Below are 23097 nucleotides of genomic sequence, written 5' to 3' on the forward strand. Positions count from 1 at the left end.
TCTTGGCCACTGTAAACAAAGCTGCAATGAACATTGGCGTACACGTGTCTCTATAGAGAAATGCTTTTATATTTTGGGGGTAGATACCCAGGAGAGCGATTGCTGGGTCATATGGTAATTCTATTCGTAATTTCTTGAGGAACCTCCACACTGCCTTCCATAGCGGGGGTTTAGCACTTTTTAATACTTAACCAACATTGGTTGAAGGCCTAAAGGGATGAATTATATGGAGTGCCACTGAGGTTCTGAGAACTTAAAAATGAAAGAAGCAGTCCTGGCCATTGAAGCAGTCCTGTATCATCTTTACATAGTAAATATTCAGTCATCTAAAAGGGATAAATAAGGAGGAAATTCCTTTCAAAGAGAGACTCCAAGCAACTGATTCTGCTGGCACAATTCACTTTCAGTTTTTAATTTTCAGCTCATACTTTTTCAAAGACAGTTATTACATAAATCAAGTTAGACTTGTATTTTTAAGTGTTATGGCAGATTGCAGCTAATCTTTTCTACCAGGATCTAAAACTAGAAAAGGCGTTTGGACAGGACAGACAGGAAATGTTTCCAGGCCATTTATGGAGAGGGTAGCACAAATTTTGAAATCTTTATCATCACATTTTCCTGATTGAACTCCCACAAATGTTCTGCTCTGTATTAGAAAAAGCAAAACAAGTTAATCTTGTGAAGTTTTTTTAGCTCATGAAGAGTTAGTGTGGTAAGTGTACTCTTTATAAGGCTCAGTTTATAAACAGCGAGGCAGGGCTCACTTAGGTGAGTCATGAAAGTTTAGAAAACAGATGGTAGAAGGAGAAAAATGCCTTGGAAAAGCAAATAGAAATGTGTGTCTTATATGCTAAGAACATAAATCTGGATCAGTCCCAAAGGCCTGCAAAGCGAGACCTTTCTTTCAGTGTGGCTTCAACAGCACCCACATCAGAGGGCAGGCAGGATCAGGGAATCTGAGGGCCTAGTTCCAAGGCTTCTATTAGCCCCCAACCTCCACCTGTGTCCCAGGTCTCCGTCTCACAAAGGGAAACAGTCACATCACATCAAGAACACCTACAGACACATAACCGGTCTCTTAGAAGGTTTTTTCACTTGACACAAGGAAGTCAAATGACACCTACTATGTTACCACCATAGTCATCTATAGTTTTGGAATGCGTGTTTTCACAGGCAAATTCTTTTCTTCTGTGTTACCATTACTACACTTCCAACCTCCCAGCTGAGCAATGAGCAGCTCCTGTTTGGCCAGGGGAAATTCTCCAGAAAAGTGGTAGCTGCAAGTCATTGAAAGCCAACACTCATTGAGCTGGAGGAAAAGCCCACAAGCCTGGTAATTATATGATGTATAACTGTGGATTATCAGTGATGCCAACTATAATGTATTGAGTTATCTAGAAAAAAAATTACATCATGACTTTGGATATAAGAATTAAGTGTTTTTGAGGAAACAACATGTATACACGTTTGAAACAATCCAAGAATAGAAGGCACAATTTGATGACATGAATAAATAATTAATTAAATGAATTAAATAATTAATTAAATGAGTTAAATAATTTGATGACATGTATAATTATGGCATAATTATACATCCTAGGAGAGAACAGGAAGAGTCGCGTGCAGTGAGAGACTGCTTCCAGAATTTGAATAGATATGTTTTAGACCTGACTTTGAAAGATAACCCTTGAACACATGGGAAGGAGGGAATTGTCAAGTGGCAACATAAAGGTTCAGAGATTATCATTACCTTAAATAGTAAAGGTGATTGACTGTTGGTGGAAACGTCATTGGATGCAGCTGATGGTCATCATGTTGAAGGAAAATGAAGGCAGATTGAGAAGATTTTGAGGATCTTCTCCCAGTCTTTCTAAATACCTCCTCCAATTATCACTCTTTTAAAATTTTTGTACCTTTTGTTTATTCTCTAGTAGGGATCTTTGTTAAAAGATCTATGAATGGAAATTTTTGTTAACGTCCTAAAAATCAAAACTTTCAAATTCTTTGTAACTATTCAATTATTTTTTTGTAACTATTCAAACTATTGTAACTCCGTGCAGATCAATTTAAATTTTACCAATTTAAGCAAAATTTTGCACTTATTTCCAAATTCCTTAGTTACTATCTTCTAAGAAGTCCTTTTTAAAATTGAGGTATAATTGACCTATAACTTTAATTAATTTCATAGTGATCTGACATTTGTATACATTGTGAAATTGTCACCACAATATGTCTAGTTACCATCTCTCACCTAACAAAGTTAATTTAATGTTATTGACTATATTCCCCATGCTGTACATTACATTCCCATGACATATTTATTTAATAACGAAGTTTGTATTTCTTAATCCCCTTCACACATTTTACCCCCTCTCCTCTGGCAGCCACCAATCTGTTTTCTGTGTCTATGAGTCTGGATTTTGAGAAATCTTTTTTTTTTTTTTTTTAAGGTCGTAGATCCTGCTACTAAATAAAATTATGCTGGCATCAGATACTCTTTGGCTCAAATCTTAAAGATTTGACTATTAGCAAGTTACTTGATCTCTTAAAAGGGGATGTTTTCACATATCTGACAGGGTTTGTGTGAAGTTTAGGTTTGTGTGAAGTTTAGATATAATACTCATAAAACATCTAATATAGGGCACTAGCCAAGTTCTCAGTAGATGCGAACCAGACAGGTATTCAAATGGGAACTGTTAACATCTTCACCATTATCATCACATTTGCCATAGTATTCTAAATGAAAAGCGATGTGGTTAGGAGTCCAACCTCTGCAACAGGATTACCTGGGTTCAAATCTGGGCTCTGGCATTTATCTGGGATGACTTTGGGTATGTCGCTTTTTCTCTCTTTGCCTGAAAATGGAGATAATTTTATCTCATAGTTGTTTTGAGGATGAAATGAGTCGATATCTATAAAGAACTTAGTACCATGGCTGGCATGTGTAAGTACTTTATGTATGTTAGCTGTTGTTATTTTCTAGAAATTTGAGTGCTAAAGATAAACACTTGGAAATTTGTTTAAAGCAATTGTTTAAAGACAGTTATTTAAAGACATCTTATCTGATCCCTCCAAAGTTGATTTAGGAATAAATTAGCCTATTGTTAAATTGATATTAAGACAATGCTAACTTTAAAAAAGAACATGTCTATTCTTGTCTGTACTTTAGCCATTTCATCTGTATAATTGGAGGAAAGTCAACAATGGCCTCTGCAAGGAAGGTAACTGAGAAGCGACATAACCCAGTGGAAAGCATCTGTAGAAAAATCAGAGCCGTTCAAAAGAGAGAAGAGATTTCAAATCCGATGCACCAGATTATCAAATACCAAGCTAGCAGTTTTGATAGTCCACAGACTAACACCAGGAAAGATTTTGAAGAAGTACTGAAGAAAATGACTGCTGCTCACATTCCTACACCCAATACTTACTTTTCAGTTTCTGAAAAACATGATGCCTTCATTTTATCTCCTCAAATAGTGTCTCCAAGAACCCCATTCATCTCCTATCTCAGCTCTCCTGAGAATGCGACGTACTCTGCTATCCTCACAAGTTCTGAAAACATTGCAAGGATGAGATCACAGAACTCTCAGAATTATATATCGTTGGCATCACAAATCAGAAAGCTCTTCTGGAACAAGGATTTAAATAACTATTGTAGTGAAAATGATTTTAGTAACGTAACATTTGACTTTGATTCCACCTCTGATCAAAGCTCTGAAATTTTTACTCCTCAGGGTTCAGGGGTGAAAAAATTATCTCTGAATGAAGACGATAAATATCTTTTAATGTTTGTTCTTTCACTAAAGCAATTAGCATATCATTTTCAGGATACCTGAACTAAAAGCCACACAATCCACATTATTGATCCATCTTTCCCTTTTTGATTATGTTTGTTTCTTTTTTCTCTCTTGAAAGAAACTTTTATATGTAAAATACAAGTATTTTTTATGATTTCAGTTAAAAACCAGATAGAAATCCTGGATTGTATTTGCAATCATAATTATCGGTATTCTCTACTGACCTGAAAACAAACTTTCTCCAGGTCAAACTAGATAGTCAGGATGAAAATATATAAATATAGGGGAATTGAAATTCATATTATTCCCAGGTGCTTTGCTGAAAACTACCATTTTAGAATTTTGTTTTTTTTCTGTGAGAGTTAAAACATGTAAGAACGTGTGGGTTCCATGGTATTGCCAATAAGTCAGTCCCGGGTTAATAACAATTGAAATTTTGCAGGTTAATAACAATTGAAATTTTGAGAACTATATTTAGGGGATTGCTTACAAAGTCCCATTTATGATAGACACTGAAAAACAAAATAATGTGAAATGACACATCTATATAGCTAGTTTCTGCTTTCTCTCTATTTTTCTTTAAAATATGTCTATTTGTGTTATACTGCTTGCTTTCTCACAAAGTGCTTTTAATATAGCAGGGCAAAAAAAGCTCGTTTCCCTCTCCTTTGATTCTCCTTTTTTTCTACTTTTACAAAACTTATACAATTAAAAGGAAAAATGAATAATAGGAGACCTTTCAAGACCACCTTTTTTGCTTGGCTTATTTAAGTAGCCAATATTGTGTGCTGCTGATTATTTAAATATGTTTTCTTTGTTAAAGTTAAGACAAAAAAAATAGCAATCATTGTAGCACAGAAAGGCATTTCTGGATTTGCATACTTTTTCTTCCAACAGGATGGAAACTAGTAACCGATGATGGTAGGGAAGATGTAACCTACAGAATTAACATGACTTGTGAAGAAGAGTTACTCACAAGCATTTTTCATGCATGTGACACAAAACGCACAGGTAAGTTGAAAATTACTTGCTCAAATGTTTGTAGTATTCAGCAGGTACTTTCTATTGTGAGAGAAAGGGAAATGGTTCATATGTGGTGCTCTGTGGTTCTCTGTTTACAGACATGGTGAATGGCTGTTCAGGTGTTGGTTATTTCTTTATAACTTCTTTGTATTTATTTTGCATATTTTTACCAGTGTCTTGAATTATTTTATTGAGTTTATCAACAAATTTACCAATTCCAATCATTAATTGAAACTACTGATATGTCAGATGTTGCCACAAAAAAATAAACACTACGTATTTCAAATGTATAATGCCACTATGCACATTTAGGTCAACATTTTTAATTTTAGATTTTCACTTCTGCTTTTTTAGAGATGTGTTATTTTTAAAATCTCCATAAGTAATTTTTAGTACATAAGTGATTCTTACTCATTGTAATAAAAATAGATAAGCAAAAAGAAGAGATAAGAAAAAAGAAAAGAAAATTCATCAATAATTCTATTTTCCTGAGTAACAAATGTTATTGATTTGTTTTATAACCTCCCACAATTTCCTCTGTCAATATGGTTTTATTTGGATTATTTTTTTAGAACATTTTAAACATATACAAAAGGAGAGTAAATAATATTATGAACCCTTACATTTGTCTCCTTTTTGACCCTACCCATTTTCCTCTTCTTCACTCTGGATTATTTTGAGACAAATCCAAGACACTACAATATTTCATCTGTAAATACTTCCATGCATATTACTAAAAGATAGACTGATTTCAACTATGATGTTATTATTGTGACTTAAAATTTAACATAATTTCTTAATATCAATTATCTTGTCAGTATTCAAAAGTTCTCTTTTCTGTGAGAAATGTATTTTTTCTTAAACAGTTTAATTGTTCAAATCAATATCCAAGAAAAGTTTGTTTATAATAATTAGTTGTCTGCTTATCTCTATGTTCTCTTTCCATCTCTCTTTTTTTGTATTTTAAATTATTTGTTAACGAAACTGGTCCTTTTATCGCATAGAGTTTTTTGCAATCTGAATTTTGGTGATGGTGTGCCTCTAGGAAAACTTAACCTGTTTCTCTGTCTCCTACATTTAGAGTTTTGATCAGATAAATGTTTGATTTATTTTGGCAAGAATTCTACATAGATAGTGTTATGTATTTTTATCAGAAGGCAAAACTATTCATGATGAAGGCCTAAATCTATTCATTGGGTGTTGCAAATGATAATATTCCTAATATATCAGATGGAATAGTCTGTAAGAGAAACTCTACACTTCTTCAACAACTGTTTGGCTGTCTTGAGACTTGTTTCTGAAGGAGAGTCAGGATAAAAGCTTGATTGAGTTTCTGATCACTTGAGAGTAGGTTGTGTTTTTTTGTATCCCTAAGTGTGTATTTCCTATAAACAAGGACATCTGCTTGCATGACCACAGAACAATGATCAAAATCAGGATATATAACATTAATACAATACTATAATGAAAATTCTATATTCAGAGTTTGTCAGTCTTATAGAACTGAGCCAATAACCTGTGGGTTCTGACCCCAGGTATACAGTGTCAAAATTGAGTTGAACTGAAGGACACCCAGCTGGTGTCCAAAAATTTCTTGGATGTGTGAAGAAAAAAAACCCCACACATTGGAACTAGTGTTCAGAAATATAGATCCATTGGTGTTTTTTACCTAAATCAATTATTACTAAAATGGTTGTCAAATAGGAATTTTTCTGCCTCCATCATTCTTTTTGTATTTTGCTTGTCAATCTATGATAAAGGTTTTTACCTTCTCATTAATTAATGAATTAAAATCACCATGACTTTATGGGTTCTTCTTTTATTTAATGGTTTATAATCTGTTACTATCATTATTTAATTTGAAACTCAACTTGTTCTAGAGTTGGCCAGCAGATATTCTTTAAGCTGGCCCCTATGTCTGTTTAGTATGTTCCCATTTTTCTTTGACCATTTCGTTATTTCCTGATACAAGCAGATTTCTGAGGTACTAATACTTTTGACATGTCCCCATCATTTTTAACAACTTCCTTGTTTTCCTTGGTATTATAAAAGCCTCTAGGCTTATCTTGTCCACTTCCTGCCCCATCTTTTGAATAAGCTATTTCTTCAAGGATCTGTGGTGATTTTTCATGAGAAATAATATATAGAGATGATAATCTGGGGACAAAGGATGGTTGTTGTTTCTAGGCCTTTTCAGTGGTCAGATCTAGGAAATACTTAATTTTTTTGGAAGATAAATACATAATGAGTTTATCGCCTTTCTTCCAATGCACGTTTAGTACTTATAGGGGTTTTACTTAGCTGTTCTGTACATCTCCTTTCTCATCAGAGAAAACCCTGGCTCTCAAATGACACCTATATAAATGATCATTTGCTTTAGTCTACAGTACACACACAATGGTTTCAGAATATCAATACCCAAAGTACTTGTATTATTTCTCTGTTGCTGAATTACCAGAACCTTGGTGACTTAAAACAACACACATTTATTACCTCTCAATTTCTGTGGATCAGGAGTCCAGGCACAGCTGAGCTGTGTCCTCTGCTAAGTTACTCACAAGGCTGCAATCAGGGTGTTGGCCAGGGCAGCCATCTCATTTGTGGCTCAACTGGGAAGTGACCTGCTTTTGGTGACAAAATTTAGTTCCTTGCTGTTATAGGACTGAAGGCTTTAGATTCTTGCTTCTGTCAGCTGGAGGCTTCCCTCAAGTTTCTTGCCATTTGGTCCTCTTTTCCTAAGCAGCCCACAACATAGCAGTTTGCTTCTCCAAAGCCAGCAAGGGAGTGAGTGACTCAAGCAAGGCACCGCAGTCTCATGTAACTTAATCATGTAATCACATACACATACATCCCACCACCTTTGCCTGTTCTACTGCGTAGAGTAAGTCACAGGTCATGCTTGCCCACACTCAAGAGCAGGACATGACACAAGGGTGTAAACATCAGGAAGCAGGGATGAAAAGGGATACCCTAGAGTCTATCTCACTATCACAATATGATTGATGAAATGGCTTAAGATTCTTTTTGGTCATTTTTTTTTTTTTAAGATGTACTATACAGCACATTCCTTAAACATGCGTAGAAATGTTTCCAGACTTGTTTTATCTGCTTTTTCTCAATAATTGTGAGTACTTCTCTGTCAACAAATGTTCTTCATATACCTATACTTTATAGAAAATATTATATTTAACCAATCTGTCTCAATTGGATATTATGTTTTCTCTATAATAAAACACATCATAATGAACATTCTTGTAGCAAAACATTTGCATGCACATTTAATTATATTGTTAGGATGAGTAGGGCTTATTTACTCCCCTAAAGCCTCTCTGGGCAGGTTTTCAGGAATTATTTCACTGAGGGAAAAAAAGGAAGCTCCACTGACAGAAAATGAGAGGCATATTAATCAGGGTTCTCCAGAGAAACAGAACCAATAGGGTGTGTCTGTATATATTACACACAAAGAGATTTATTGTAAGGAATTGGCTCACATGATAATGCAGGCTGACAAGTCCCAAGGTCTGCATGGTGAGTGGGCAAGCTGGAGATCCAGAGAGCCGATGCTGTAGTTCAATCTGGTCCAAAATCTCCCCAGTGAGAGCCAGGAGAGCTGATGGTACAGTTCCTGTCCAAACGCCAACAGTCTCAAGATGGAGGAAGAGCTGATGTTTTTGTTTGAGTCTGAAGGTAGGAAAAAAGCCAATGACCCAGTTTAAACAAAGCTGGTCAAGCAGGAAGAATTATCCTTTTCTGTTCTATTCAGGCCCATCCCCCCTAGGGACAGCAATTTGTGTTACTTAGTCTACCCATTTAAGTGTTAACCCCATCCAAAAACACCCTCACAGAACCATCCAGAATAATACTTGACCAAATATCCAGGCACCCTGTGGCCCAGTCAGGTAGATACATAAAAAACCATCACGGGAGGCCTTTCCAGGTATGTGATAGAAGGTTTATTGTTTCAGTGAAGGAAAAGGAGGTGAAGGTATTCTTGTTGGCTCTCGAGCTCTCTTTCCAATTCTATTACACCTAAGGAATAAAAGTCATCTCTTTAAATAATTGTATTAATAATATGTTCCAGTCACTGCCAAATGACATTTGCCATTAAATTGATACTCTCTTTAAAGTTACGCAGTTTCCTTTACAACTATCTCCTCCTCCTAATTACTAGACTTTTTGTGTGTCATGTTCTATACTTACCTTCTTGAAAGAAGACTCTTCACTCCTGCATCCACCTTCTCAATCTTCTACTTCTCCACTCCCCAACCCCACTCCCCCAAAGCAGACAGTCCAGGGCAAGCCTTAGTTACAGGTAAAAGAGATGCTTAAGCTTAAACAAGATTGGTGTGTCAATTAGAAACAGTCTGGATGATTTAAATTTCTGAACGTGATAGTAGGACTGTATCTAAGAGTGACCTCTCTATCCTGATTCCCCCCCAAAAGTCAGACTACTTACCTGAGACTGAACTTTCATCTAGGGCAGAGGAAAAACTTTCTTCATCAAATACTTTTTCAGGAAAGAATGAGAGACAAAAATAGTGGCATTTTGCTCACTTCCACAGTGATTACTGATTACATGCATCTTCCATATTTAAACTTCACGACAATTCTGTAGAATAGGTATAATCATCCCTATTTCACAGATAAGGAAACTGAGGCCTAAAGAGATTAAGGAATTTTTCCATATACACATGGTTGGTACATTCCAGAGCCAAGATTTGACACTAGGTCCCTTACACTCCAACCAAAGGCCAGTGCTCTTAACCACTCTATCATGCCAACTCAACAGGACTGTGAGGGTTATATGGTATGGTTCCAGGATCCACGGAACCTTAGAGAGTTAATCACCTCACCTACAAAAACTAATCTTCCTGATATGCCAAAACGAGTTTGCCTTTCTTTTTCCTCAGGCTCAGTAGGAATTGCTAAAATAATAGATTACCTGAGACAAACAATTAGTCAAGATTCTGAAGACAGTGGCCTTGGGGAGCTGTGGAACATGCTTGATCCTGAGAAGAGAGGCCTGCATGTGGATCTGGAAACTTTCCATGCCATCATGAAAGAATGGATGGCTTGCTGTAGAAACAAATGGTAATTGGAGTCCCAGCAGGTTCTGTTTTAACAATTGATTATAGTTAATGATAATCTTGGTTTTCTGGGCTGATGGAAATATTATAATCTGGTGCCTCTCACACTGTGGCATGCACTGGAATCATCCATAGGATATACCTGATTCTTGGCCATGATTCCGTAGGTCTGGGGTGAAATTAGCGTTTCTAACAAGTTTACAAGTGATAACAGATGCTGAGAATGGGCGGGGACGATGGGCACACTTTGAGAACCTATTATGTTAATTATGTTAATCTGATAACCTTCGTTTATTAGGATTAGGGGGCAGCACATATTATGTTCACACAGAGAACTGAGCTGGCATATGAGTCAAGCAAATTATTGATATTGATCAGCACATTTCCAAATGCATTTAAACTCCGAATCAACAGCCTTTTGTGGTCAGTAGGCAGTGAGTGTAATTTAGAAGTCCCAAATATAAGTGAAAAGGAAAGGAAACAATAGTGGGATAGTGAAAAAATAAATGAATAAATAAATAAATAAAAGGTGAGGAAGGACAATGATACCCATGATCTCAGGTGCCCCTGGTAGATAATAGAGAAGAGTTGCCGCCTTTCACAGGAAGCCAAATTCCTGTGGGTTTTACTCAGCCAGCAATCTCCAGCTCTCAGCTGATAGATACTAGGGATTTATTTAAAACTACAAGCCCAACGAGTGGCAAAACTTGCTATTACAGATTTCATGTAGGGATAGGATGTATAGATGACTTAAGAAAAGGCGACTGAAATGTTGTTTGACATACATGAGTTAATCATGAAGGCAAGATAAATATATAAAAATATCTAATGTTAGTAATCAAAGAAATGCAAATAAAGACAACACACTATTTTTGTTCATCAGTTTAGCAAAGCTTTAAAAGGAATGACTCTATACCATGTTGTTGTAAAGAAATCAGCCCCCTCTCATACATTGTTGGTAGTAGTGCAAAGATACAGGTTTTTTTAAGAGTAATTTGGGAATGTGTATTAAACCCTTAAAATATGCAATGTGTTCAAGCTAGTAATGTAAACTTTAAGGAAAATAACCAATCGTAAATTCTAATATATATGTAGAATGCTGTTTATGATAATGATAAATATAAGCAACCTAAATATTTAAAAATAGAGGATTAGAAAAATAAATTATAATGCTTCCATATATTAGAATCCTAAATAGTAACTCAAAATTATAATTAGATATGTGATAAGAGAAATATTCATATGTATTTATTTCAAATAATAGACCATAAATTCATTTATGTAATATAATCTCATATTTGTAAAAAAAATATGCATAGGAAAAAATTGGAAAAATATAGTCCACAATGATTATCTTTGCATGATGGTTTTCACTTTTTAGTTTTTTTCTTATGAATTTTTTCATTTTTCTAAAATATTTGTTTCACCATATAATAAAAACATCAATAATCCATTTTGTAAAATGGAGTGGGGGCAAAAGAAAAATTCTGATTTTTAGAACAAACGGAAAGGAAAAGAAAAACACAGGAGGTATAAATATAAACTGTAAGAATAGAAACTCAGAAACTGTGATGGGTTAGGAATAGTTAGGAATAGTAAGAATGCTGTATAAATTTTTCTACTCAGCCACCTTTTGGCAGATTGAAACACAATGAGATGTCGGTACAAATTTGGAGAATTTTGTGGCTGCTCCAGAGAGATAGTGAAAGGATTTGGCATTTAGAAAGATTGAGTAACAAAACTTAAATGATAGTATAGAAATTTTTAGGAAAAAAGTGATTGAAATTTTGATTTGTTTATTTTGGGAGTTAGAGCTAGAGTTTGTATACTGGACAGAGCTCTGCACAGAGGGTTCCCCAAATTTCAGGAGTAAAATGCTTAAAGTACAATTAATCTAGGTTCAACTAGGTTTTCCATGAGGAATGGAAAATGGTAACACCATCATTGTACCCAAAAATGTTAATTGTTTATGACTCTCCCTTTCCAGTCCGTTAAGAGTCAAGGTCTTGCTACCTCTGCAAGTGTCACTTACCACTCCAAACTGTGTCAACTTTCTAATCCATTGAGATCACCTATCCCCTAATCATAGCTGCTAAATATCATCCCCTACCTGTTTCTGCACATACGCTTTCTTTTTCATGTTAGATTAAAAATTTATAGAAGGTGGACGTAAATGAATTCCTACTGTTTCTTTTCTATTACCTTATCTAAGTACAGTATTGGGCGCCAAATAGTTTCTGAATGAGTAGATGGTTTTAAAATCCAGAGAGAAATGTCTGAATAGAAAAGTACTGAGCACATTTGAAAAATGAGTTAAGTTTTTGTCTGGCAAAGAATCTGAGCTGATTGGTTTTGGTTTTTGGCTACAGGGAAGGAGTGAATAGTGGATTAGGTGGCAGCATCAGTGACTCTGTGTTTGAACAGGACAGCATAAAATCGGGCAGAGCAAGTATGTATGTGTTTCTTCGGGATTGTCCTGCCACTTTGTTGTGATTTGGAGAAGTGGATTTTTCATAAAACTCTTTTGTATGTGTTTCAGTTAAGATGACCACAGATATAACCAAGTCTACATCAGGGGACTTCGAGGCTTTGGGCGGAGATGTGTCTAAAGGAGTCTTGTAAGCATTCTTAGTTGTAATGCTTTCTCAAGTGCCTCAAGTTTTACGATTTATTTCATAGATTCATGTAGTTTACTTATGATTAACTTATGCAGCCTTTTTTTGTGGTAGAGCAAACATAATTTATGTTTAACTGTAAACTATTCTATCCCAATTGCTTTAGAACTAGTTTTACTAGGAATACTCATTATGTAAGACTAATATTACATAAAGTAACATTTGCTCACTCGTGAAACCCTTCTCTTCATTGATTTTATGTATTTTCCATGGAAATCTAGTTCCATTTGAAGTAGAGTTGTGTAATTGACCTTAAGCTCTTTGGGGGATTATTTTTAAAGCACATCTTTAATAGATCCTTTTAGATATGTGTACGTTTTAGATAGTAAGGAGAGGTGATTCTGCATCTCACTTATTTTATCTTTACCACTTCGGGTTTAGCCATACAAAAAGGTGGAGTAGGAACCATGTACCCAATCTATACTAAGCATAGGATAAGATAGTGAAGAGGAAGAGGAGGCCTGGGGCTCCATGAAACACACAGACCAGACTCTCAAAGAGTTTGTGACCTAATGAAGAGAGAAGGAGTGACACTCACAAACATTAACAAGCTGGGGAATATTAGGGAAGATGAGTACTAAATTGTGAGCTACAGGCTACACAATTTCAAGAATTGTTTCCTACTTAAAAGACTATTAAAATCTGCTAAGATCCCTTGACTGAAAGAGTACTGTGTCAGTTTTTTAGGGGATCTCCCATAACCCAGGCAGCAAGCAATAGGAACTCTTCAGTGTAGACAGAGACAAGTGTTGGGAGTAAAGTGGAAAGGAATAAACAAAAGCTGTGCAAGCTGACTTCACAACTAGCAGATGCTGAATACCTGGCAATTTTGGAAAAAGTTGTTGATGCTATTACCATAAATGCTTGTATAAATATTTATTGTATAAATACACTACATTTATGGGGATGGACGAGGATAAAGTAGAAAATCTCACAGGAATAGTTAAGCCTGTTTGCGCTTAACCATATGCCTTATTTTGATTAGAAGGGAGTAGAGATGTTGAATATTATTTATTCCCATTTGTTCTTTCTCTTGCAGAGATGTGTCTGATTTGATTGCCTCTGTAGCAGACCTGCATTTCAACAAGCAGAAATTGGAGGAAGAAAATAATAAGTTTAAGCTGGCATTGGAAACCTTGGAAGAAGCTAATAGCCAGTTATCGGAGGATTGTACTGAACTGCGCCTTCAGATAAAAAGGTGAGTCATGGTGGGGCACTGCATGCTGGGAGCATTCAGTGTCTTTTTACTTTTTAAAAAAAAATCTGGTTTTTATTTATATATATATACATATATGTATATATATATGTATATATATATGTGTATATATGTGTGTGTATATATATATATACACATATATACACATATATATGTATATATATATGTAATTCACACAGCATAAAATTTACCCTCTTCAAGTGTACAAGTCAATGTTTTTTGGTGTATTCACAAGATTGTGCAACCATTACTGTGATCTAATTCCAGAACATTTTTGTCACTCCAAAAAGAAATCCTATACAGATTAGCAGTCACTCCCATTTCTCCCTCCCTCCATCCCTGCAGCCAGTAATCTTTGGATTTTCCTATTCTGGACATTTCATATAAATGGAATCATACAATGTGTGTCCTTTGTGACTGCCTTCTTTCACTCAGCATAATGTTTTCAAGGCTCATCCATGCTGTAGCACCTATCATTACTTCATTCCTTTTTATGGCTAATTAATCCACTGTTTGGATATGCCCCATTTTGTTTATTCATTTTTCAGAGGATGGACATTTGGGTTGTTTCCACTTTTTAACTTTTATGAATACTGTTACTATGACCATTTGTGTACAAATTTTTGTGTGGATATGCTTTTAGTCCTTTTGGGTTTATACCTAGGAGTAGAATTGCTGGGTAGTAACCTACACTTAGCATTTTGAGGAGCTGCCAAACTGTTTTCCAAAGAACCTATACCATTTTATATTCCCACTAGCAATATTTATCAGTTCTTTTCTAGCAATGATGTTCTCTATGCCATTCAAGGTAGTGTTCTCTCTGTAAGACCAATATGACTAAGGGTTAAGAATGGACCTATCTAAAGTGTTCTGTGGTTTTGTTGAACTCTCACTCTACGCAAAGCCCCATGCTAAGTATCATGAGAGATTCATTGATGAGTCAGATTTAAAATGTGCCATCGGGGTACCTATGGCCTAGAAAGATGATGAGAAAGTTTCGAACCTTAGCTTAAGTTAGAGGATAGAGGACATAAGAAACACTGGTAAAATAGGTTGCAGGGAGAGGCTTGAGCATCCAAAAAAAAGCAAGAGGGTTCTCATAAAATCTGTGTTTAAGATGTAGATGCTAATATTCTGAACAGAAAAATTTTAAGTTAACTTGGAAAAAATAGTAAAACATTCTGACCATGGACTCTTACCTTCACAATTTTTGATCAGCCAGTTCAGCCTCTAAACCAACCTACAATATATGTATATACACACATACATACTGGGGGTGCCAAAAATGTATACAAATGGACACTTTGGTCAACATTGCTCAAGCAGTAGTTCACTGTAATCAGAAGTGTCTGGATGCTGATGATAACCTCTTTGAGCACCTCTTGTAATTGCAGAAGTCAAACATGACTTGTATTCATCTTTTCTTATCGGTGTATATTGAGTATTATAATTTTAATATAGTTTTCCTTTCTTAAAACATGTATACAATTTTTGGCACCCTCTGTATATACACACACACACACACACCCCTACTTCAAGCTTTCTCCATTCCACAACTGGCTTATTTATTATTTATTTGAAATATAATAATTAAAACTTTCTTGTAAAAAATGTGCCTTGGATGAATGTGCCAACAGGGCTTTTGGTTGCAAACGCTAGAACCTCATGCTGGTTAACGTAAGCAGTAAACTATTTGAAACAAATTTGGGTGAATCACAGAAGGACAGGAAGGCTAGAGAATTTGTATGGGCAGCCAGAATGCCAATATGTACAAAATTAAATCTTTATGTTCTCTTTTTCCCTTCTCCTAATCCTTCAGGAAGAGCCTCTGTTTCCTTTAGGTGCTCAGAGCCTATTTTTGATATTGTGCAGTTGTCCTGTCATAGAATCATTTACCTTCTATATTAACTGTGCCTTTGTTAATGGGTGGAACTGTTTCTTATCCATCCTGGTTACCCTCGTGCTTAGTAGTACATAGTACTAGCACTCCTGCCCTTCCAGTTACCTTTGAAGCCAGAAATCTTTGTTTACATTTTCTTCCTCAGCCTTCACTTCTAAATCAAATAGCAAATTCTGTTAAATTTACCTACTTTATATCTCTCAAATAGATTTCCTTCTTTCCGTTTCTATATCTTTAATGTAGTTCAAGTGAACAGCCCCTTTTACCTGGATCACTATAGCGATCTCTGATTAGGTACCCCGCCTTTTCCAAAACTTGTGCACATGCGCAGGAATGCTCTTCCTAAATGTCAGTCTGACTACATCATGCCCCTGTTTTAAACATTTCAGTTGATCCCTACTGTATTCAGGATAAAATCCAAATTCTTTTATCTGGTTTGCAAAATCCTTTATGATAGGACATCTGTTAACTTATCTTTACTTCCCATTTTCCACTCTAGGTGCCAATAATATCTAACTGCTTGCAGTCCCTGTATGAGCTTCTGTTCTCTCTTTCCCTTTCTTTCTTTCTCTTTCGCGTGATCTGAACTATCTGCTTTTTACACAGTATCTATAGAACTTGGGTTTACTCCTCCTTTGGTTCTTATTACGCTGTGTTATAATTATGGTTGTCTGTTTACCCCACTAGAGTATAAACTCCAGGAGGATAAAGTTCTCTGACTGAGTTCAATTTTGTCTTCATTGCCTAGCACAGAATTGAAGCTCAATAAATATTTGTTGAATGATACATATAATTCCTTAGTAAGGAAAAAGTTGTATCTTCTTTGAGAACCTGCTCAGAAAACAGTTTATAATCTACTGGGAGTACAGATGGGTAATTCCATGAGGTGGGTTACCAGAATACATTTAATAGGTTTTATTTTACTGGGCATTTTGGCTATTTCCAATGCTTTGTTATTGTAAACAATGCTAAATAAACTTAAAATGTAATATATCATATATAAACTATTTGTTTAGTTTCCATCTCTTTCACTAGTATATAACTTTTATAAGGGCAAGAACCATGTCTTTTGTTCACCATCATAAACCCCTTTGCAGGGCACAGCACCTGGAACATGGCATTATTTAATAAAGATTTGTTGAATTGCCTTAACTAATAGTACATCTTACTAGTAGAAGGAAAGAACTGTGTGATTCAGACAAAGGGAGTCTCCAAATCTGTATCTTCAGGAATATTTTTGTTTCGTCTTATCCTTTCCCCTACCACACTCCCTCCAAATCTCTTCCTTTTCCAAGGACTATGAAAGATAGTGGGTATATTTTTACTATTGTTGGCATCTGGTTTAAGTTTTCAGTGGTTTTCAACTTGGGTCCAAAAATAGTCCTTGGCTTTTCTTAGTATATTTGACAGTTATATTTGAGGTTTTGCTCATTGCCTTCTCCTCCACCCCCACAGTGCCCACCAAGCTATTATGAGAACAAATCTGTTAAAAGAAGAACTGGAAGAACTGAAAAGTAGTTTGACTGCTTCAGAAGAGCAGAAGACCACACTTGTAGCCCAGAACAAACAATTAGTAAGTTATCCAAGTACTTTGAAATTGGCATATAGTTTACATAACTGAACTCCAAAAGGTTTATTTGGAGGCAAAAATCAGAGGTCAATAGACTGATAAATGAATTGGTAACACCTTAGAAAAGTAAAGGCAGGTAGGATAAGAAACTGTTTCCTTCTCAGCAAAGATTAAAATTCTTTACAAATTACTCGGTCATATTCACAGTGGTTTGTACAGACCTAGAAGCCCTCTGGAATGATTCCTGAAGTTGGTAGGTGAATTCATAACTACCAAATACTAAAAACCACTTGAATTATCTACAAAAATTTTTCTCTGTTAAACGTTCAAGTTTTTTCTCAGTTTTTTAAAAAATCAATTTTCTTAGTACCTCCAGATTATTACGAAGCTCCATACATACAGGCTTGTAATTTTTAGAGCAAATTGTTTTTTAGACTAAGCTTTAACTCAGCCAAGAGATAAGTATGTAACCATTTTTATTGAGAATATTAAATTATTATCTAGGGCTTTAGTAATAATTGTCAAAATTCTGATATATTCCAGCAGTATTCTAGCATTGCTAATGATGGTGGGGTTCAGCTGAAAGTCACTCCAACTAATTTATTTTGGGGCCTGTAATTTATCAGGAGATGGGCTCCAGGCCTATGTCACTCACTTGTGAGCTCCCACAACTGACACAGCTTAGTTTAGCTCTTGCCTCAATAGTAAATGTGGGGACTAGACTCACTGAGTGTCAGGTGACTAAAAGTCTTTATGAATGCACGAGAGGAAAGACTCAATCTGGGACCACTGAGGAGCTTTTATGCGGAGGCAATGTAGGGAAATGACCAGGAGCCCACCCTTGGAAGTCAGAATGCTGCCATTCAAGTCCTGACTCCTAGGTCTGTGTAACTTTAGGTACGCCACATAACCTCATACCCTCCGCCTAGGATGGTTAAGTGAGTTAATACATGTAAAGAAGTCAAGGTCCTCTTTCCTCCTAGGTCTGAATAATGTTAGCTGTTATTAAAAGTACAGAGGCCTAGGTTTACAATCCTAATCCTTTGTATTTTATAGTGTGTTTACAATTTCAAAAGAATTTTTAGTATTTCATCTCTTTGGTCATCATGGAAATTCCATGAGGTAGAAACAGAAGTAGGTATTCTTCATTAAAAAATTAATAGAGTTATAGGTGAATTCCCAAGATGTTTTGATTATTCCAAGTTGATTGTCTAACCAATGGTGCAGCTGAATCGAACACCAGACTTCTGATTCCAATTATGTGGGGTGTGTGTTCCTTCATTCTTGTTCCTGTGACACTGAGATGTTTCCTCTTTTATTTTTATATTTAAAAGGTAATAGCTGTTCACTTTATAAAAATAAGGAAATGCATATTAACAAATGAAAAATAAAATCCCACAAAATTCTTGCCCTCCCCTATCCACAAGATTTACTGTTAATGTTTTGGTATATATTTTATCCTGGAATACTTTTTCTTCAGAATTTGGTTCTGAATTTGGGGTTTTTAATTATAAAAAGTTTTTGATATTCATATGTTCTGGCAATGTTGAATCTGGAAATATCCACAGCTTCAAGTAGAAAGCTAGAACTCTGTGATTTCAAAGGACTGTTTAAATAGATGAGTTCCCACTACCTGTCAGAAGTGAATGGCAGTAAGTAGCAGGGAAAAAAGCCAGGCTGTTCCTCCCTCTCCCTCTTCCTGTCATAGGTTGAGTCAAGGAGAAGAGTAACTTCTCAAGGATCCCAAAAAACTGAAAACCAAAGGCTTAACCCCATATGAGAGTATTTTCAGACTAGGCTTATTTGTGATATGCCAATGCCATATTTAAAGTTGACAAAGGGAAAGAATGTCAATAGACTTGCAGGTAAATATGTATTATTTTCATAAACCTCTCAAATGTTTTTTTAATTACTTTTCTTTTAATGAATCAGGAGACAGAAAACCGGGATCTGATTCTTAAGATTCGGATTCTCCAAGAAGAGGTATGTTGAAATCATGAAAACATGGTTACAGATAAACATATGGAAATCATACAATCATGGGTTAGATAGAAATCTTGTGAATAGTCAGGTTCCTATGGGCCAAAGACCAGTTTGCTTTATTAAATGACAAATGAGGAAGAGTGGATAGGATTTTCATGGCTGGTCCGAAGTACATTATTACCTTTTAGTTATCTGTGGAAGAATGGGATTTTAAAAATTCAAATTTAAGATGAAGTTAACACATCTAAAAACTGTACAAATCAAGAAGGAAAGTGTAGATATTGTCTAATAATTTTCCATTATTATTCCACTGACCTAGATGGCAAAATATTGAGTCAAAGACCAGATCTTAAAGTCACTGAAAGTCTTACCTTGGAAAAGCCATTTATCTGTTTTGGGTTAATAATACCTATTCCCTCAGTTATTTTAGAGATTAAGATAATGCATATGGAGCCATTTCGTTCACCATATACCTCATATATGTTAGAAAATATTAGTAAAATCTCTAAAATAAATCAATAATTCTATGCGATATATTTTCTTAAGCAACAGAGTTAAAAGTATTAAAGAACAGTTAACAAAGATACTAGTAAGTTACCATTTTGGAGGGAAACTTTCTGTGGGTACCTTTTGAATGTCAAGTGGTATGCACTGGTTGTTTTTTTTTTTTAATTTGGACTTTATATAACTTTATCAGAGATATTTATTAAGCTGAGCTGAACAATCTGGAGAATTATCCAAAATAAGGGGCAAGTGGACATTAAAAAACTTCATAGTGGTTTGGAAAGGAACAATTACGATAGGAAAGAAACCATACATTAGATTCAGACATGTTATAGCTACAGGGCCAGTTTTCATGAAACTACTGTTTTACAATTAAAAACCCAATGTAAGATATTTTAAGATTATTGCCTAGCATCGAAGAATTGTACCAAACCAATTTAGAATTGAGATAGAAGGAGACTTAAAACTGTTCACCACTGCAATTATTGATTTACTTTAGAGCAGGCATATATATGTCTAGCTAAGATTCCTTTAGGGGCTACAATTCTGTTGCACTGTGACGAGTAACAGCACAATGGTTTGAGTAGTTATTCACTTTCACCTACTCACTTATTTATTTAACCCATATTCATTAGGAGACTGCCAAGTGCTAGGCAATATTCTAGGTGTTGAGGAGACAAGCTTAAGCAAAATAGCCCACGCGGAACTAGCAAGTTAGATTGTTGTTATTAATGCTATGGAGAAAAGAAAAGCAGAAAACAGAATTGTGGGGGAATGAAGTTCAAACTAGAGTTGTTGGCAAAAAAGTAGCACTATGAAATTAATCATTTGGTTAAAAATTAGAAAGGAGGTTTTTCTGTAAAAGAGCACTCCAAGCAGAGGAAACGCAAACTCAAAGACCTCAGGCTGTAGCCTGCCTGCTATTTTTGAGTGACAGCAAGGCCAGTGTGACTGGAGCAGAGGGAACAAGAGGCAAGAGGTTCGGCAGAGAGCTGCATGGGGTTAGACCCATAGAGTCTTATATAAGCACTGCATGAACTCTGGCTGAGTGAGATGGCAGCTGCTGGGTGGTTTTGAGCAGAGGAGTAACACGTTCTAGTTTCTGTGTTTTAAAAGGTAACTGTGGTTGCTGGGTTTAGAATCAACTGTAGTGGGGCAAGGGAAGAAGTAGGGAGACCAATGAGGAGGCCCTTGTAATAATCCAGATAAAAGCTGATGGAGGCTTAGACTGAAGCAGTAACAATAGAGGTGGAGACAAGTGTGCAAGATTGGCAAATGCTTTATAATATATCCAAAGGTATTTATTATATATTCAGGTAATACAGAAGTTATTTCCAATGTCTCAGTGAAATACAAAGTCAAGTTATCAGCTGGGAGTGAGGATGTGGAACGTGGTATTAGAACTTCAAGGAGAGAGAAGGAATGAAATAAGCCAAGAGTTGGCAAACTTTTTGTAAAGGACCTGATAGTAAATATTTTTAGGCTTGCCTGGTTAAAAGGCCTTTGTTGCAACCACTCACTTCTCCCATTATAGTGTAAAAGCAGCCAGAGACAATACGAAAACAGCTATGTTCTAATAAAATTTCATTTACAAAACCAGGTGGTCAGCTAGAGTTGGCAGGTGTGGGTGGGGAAGTTGGGGTAGTTTGCAAATCCCTGATTTAGGCAAATGGCCATGTGAATGGACTAGGAAGATATAATATGATCACTAAACACCGAGGTTTAAGGTTATGAATTTAACTTATGAGCTGTTGTTTCAATTTCTATTTTTCTTTAACTATGTTTCTCTGAAAAGGTGCTGGCATGGGGTGGGTGGCAAGATAAAATTAAGCACGTGCAAAGAAGTAGGGAAGAGGCAAAGGAATTAAGGGAATTTGGAAGAGACTGACTGTAATGATCAACCACGGAAAAATTTAAGTTGAGTAAAGAGGGGACTGAATGCACGGGAAAGTGGGAGAGTAAGAAGGTGGTTGGATCAATGGATTGTGGGCTCTAGTGGGGATTGAAGGTTTGTTGGTTCTCAAAAAAGTAATCTGGAAACGAAACACAAGAAGTGGTGGCTGAAGAGTGATATGCTTGCAATTAAGATAACAGAGGCGTCAGAGTTGCTGATGATGACAAGTGTGAAGGTATGACTAGGGAGTGAGCTTCTGAGATGGAATGAAAAATAAAAAAGGACTACTGAGAGTATTCCTGGATGGTACTGTTAAAAGGATCACATGATTTTTGGCCAAAGTCTAAAGTTTTGTCCCTTAGTTTAAAATGGATTATAACATTAATAAAGAAAATACTACTTCCTAAAAAAGACTTTGTGACATTATTTTATTTATTTATTTTTGGTCTCAATCTAAGAATACTATCTTCTTTTACATTAGAGTACTAAGAACATTATGGATATATATAAATTGGAAAAGAAGATTGAGGAATTGTCTAAAACGGAGACAGAGCACCAAGTAAGCACTTCCCAAACACTGGTAAAATATTTTCTTCCATCAAGCCCATATTACTTTATAAAGATGTATAAGACTTGTTGATACAATAATCTTTGATTATAAATTTGTACTCCTTAAGATGTCTGAACTACATTAAAGGCAATTTCTATTTTTAATGTAACAGCTTTACTGATATATAATACATATGCCATTAAATTCACGCACTTAAAATATACAAACCAGTGTTTTTTAATATGTTCACAGAGCTGTGCAACCATCACCCAACACAATTTTTAAACACTTTTTTCATCTCAAAATAAATCCCTTTAATAGTCAATCCCCATTTCCCTCCAACCCTAGGCAACTATTAATCTGCTTTGTCTCTATAGAACTACCTATTCTGGATATTTCATGGAAGTGGAACCATGTACATTACGTGGTCTTTTGTGACTGGCTTCTTTCACTGAGCATATGTTTTCAAAGTTCATCTATGTTGTGGAATATATTCATCTATAGCATATATTGATACTTCATTTCCTTTTATTGCAGAGTCATATTCCATTGTGTGGATATACCATATTTTGTTGATCTATTCATCAGTGATGGAAAATTGGGCTGTTTCTAATTTCTGACTATTAATAATGCTGTGAATATTTGTGTATAAGTTTTTGTGTGTACATATGTATTAATTACTCTTGAGTATATTCCTAAGATTGGAATTACTGGGTCATATGATAACTGTATATTTAATTTTTCAAGGTACTGCCAGACTGTTTTCCAAAGTGGCTGCACCATTTTACATTTCTACCAGCTGTGTATGAGGGTTTGAATTTCTCCACACCCTTGCCAACATTTATTATTATTTATGATAGTGGCAATTTCTAATTTAACAATGTCTGATTTTATAAAT

At 35.5% G+C, this 23097-nt stretch overlaps 1 protein-coding gene across 1 annotated transcript in view; it reads left to right on the top strand.

Moving 5' to 3' along the window:
• Window positions 1-3203: 3203 nt before the first annotated feature.
• The window catches only part of LOC308501865 (inositol 1,4,5-triphosphate receptor associated 2-like), a gene marked incomplete at both ends in the record, with an annotated part of 42944 nt that continues 23050 nt past the window's right edge, over window positions 3204-23097 (top strand). The window contains 9 exons of the mRNA XM_081058955.1: window positions 3204-3771; window positions 4695-4808; window positions 9731-9911; window positions 12277-12356; window positions 12447-12525; window positions 13622-13780; window positions 17154-17271; window positions 19201-19251; window positions 22131-22208. Of these exons, the coding sequence (XP_080915081.1) occupies window positions 3204-3771; window positions 4695-4808; window positions 9731-9911; window positions 12277-12356; window positions 12447-12525; window positions 13622-13780; window positions 17154-17271; window positions 19201-19251; window positions 22131-22208 (1428 nt within the window). The remainder of the gene's footprint in view (window positions 3772-4694; window positions 4809-9730; window positions 9912-12276; window positions 12357-12446; window positions 12526-13621; window positions 13781-17153; window positions 17272-19200; window positions 19252-22130; window positions 22209-23097) is intronic.

This window comes from Rhinolophus hipposideros, assembly GCF_964194185.1.
Source record: "Rhinolophus hipposideros genome assembly, chromosome: 9".
Classification (NCBI taxonomy): domain Eukaryota; kingdom Metazoa; phylum Chordata; class Mammalia; order Chiroptera; family Rhinolophidae; genus Rhinolophus; species Rhinolophus hipposideros.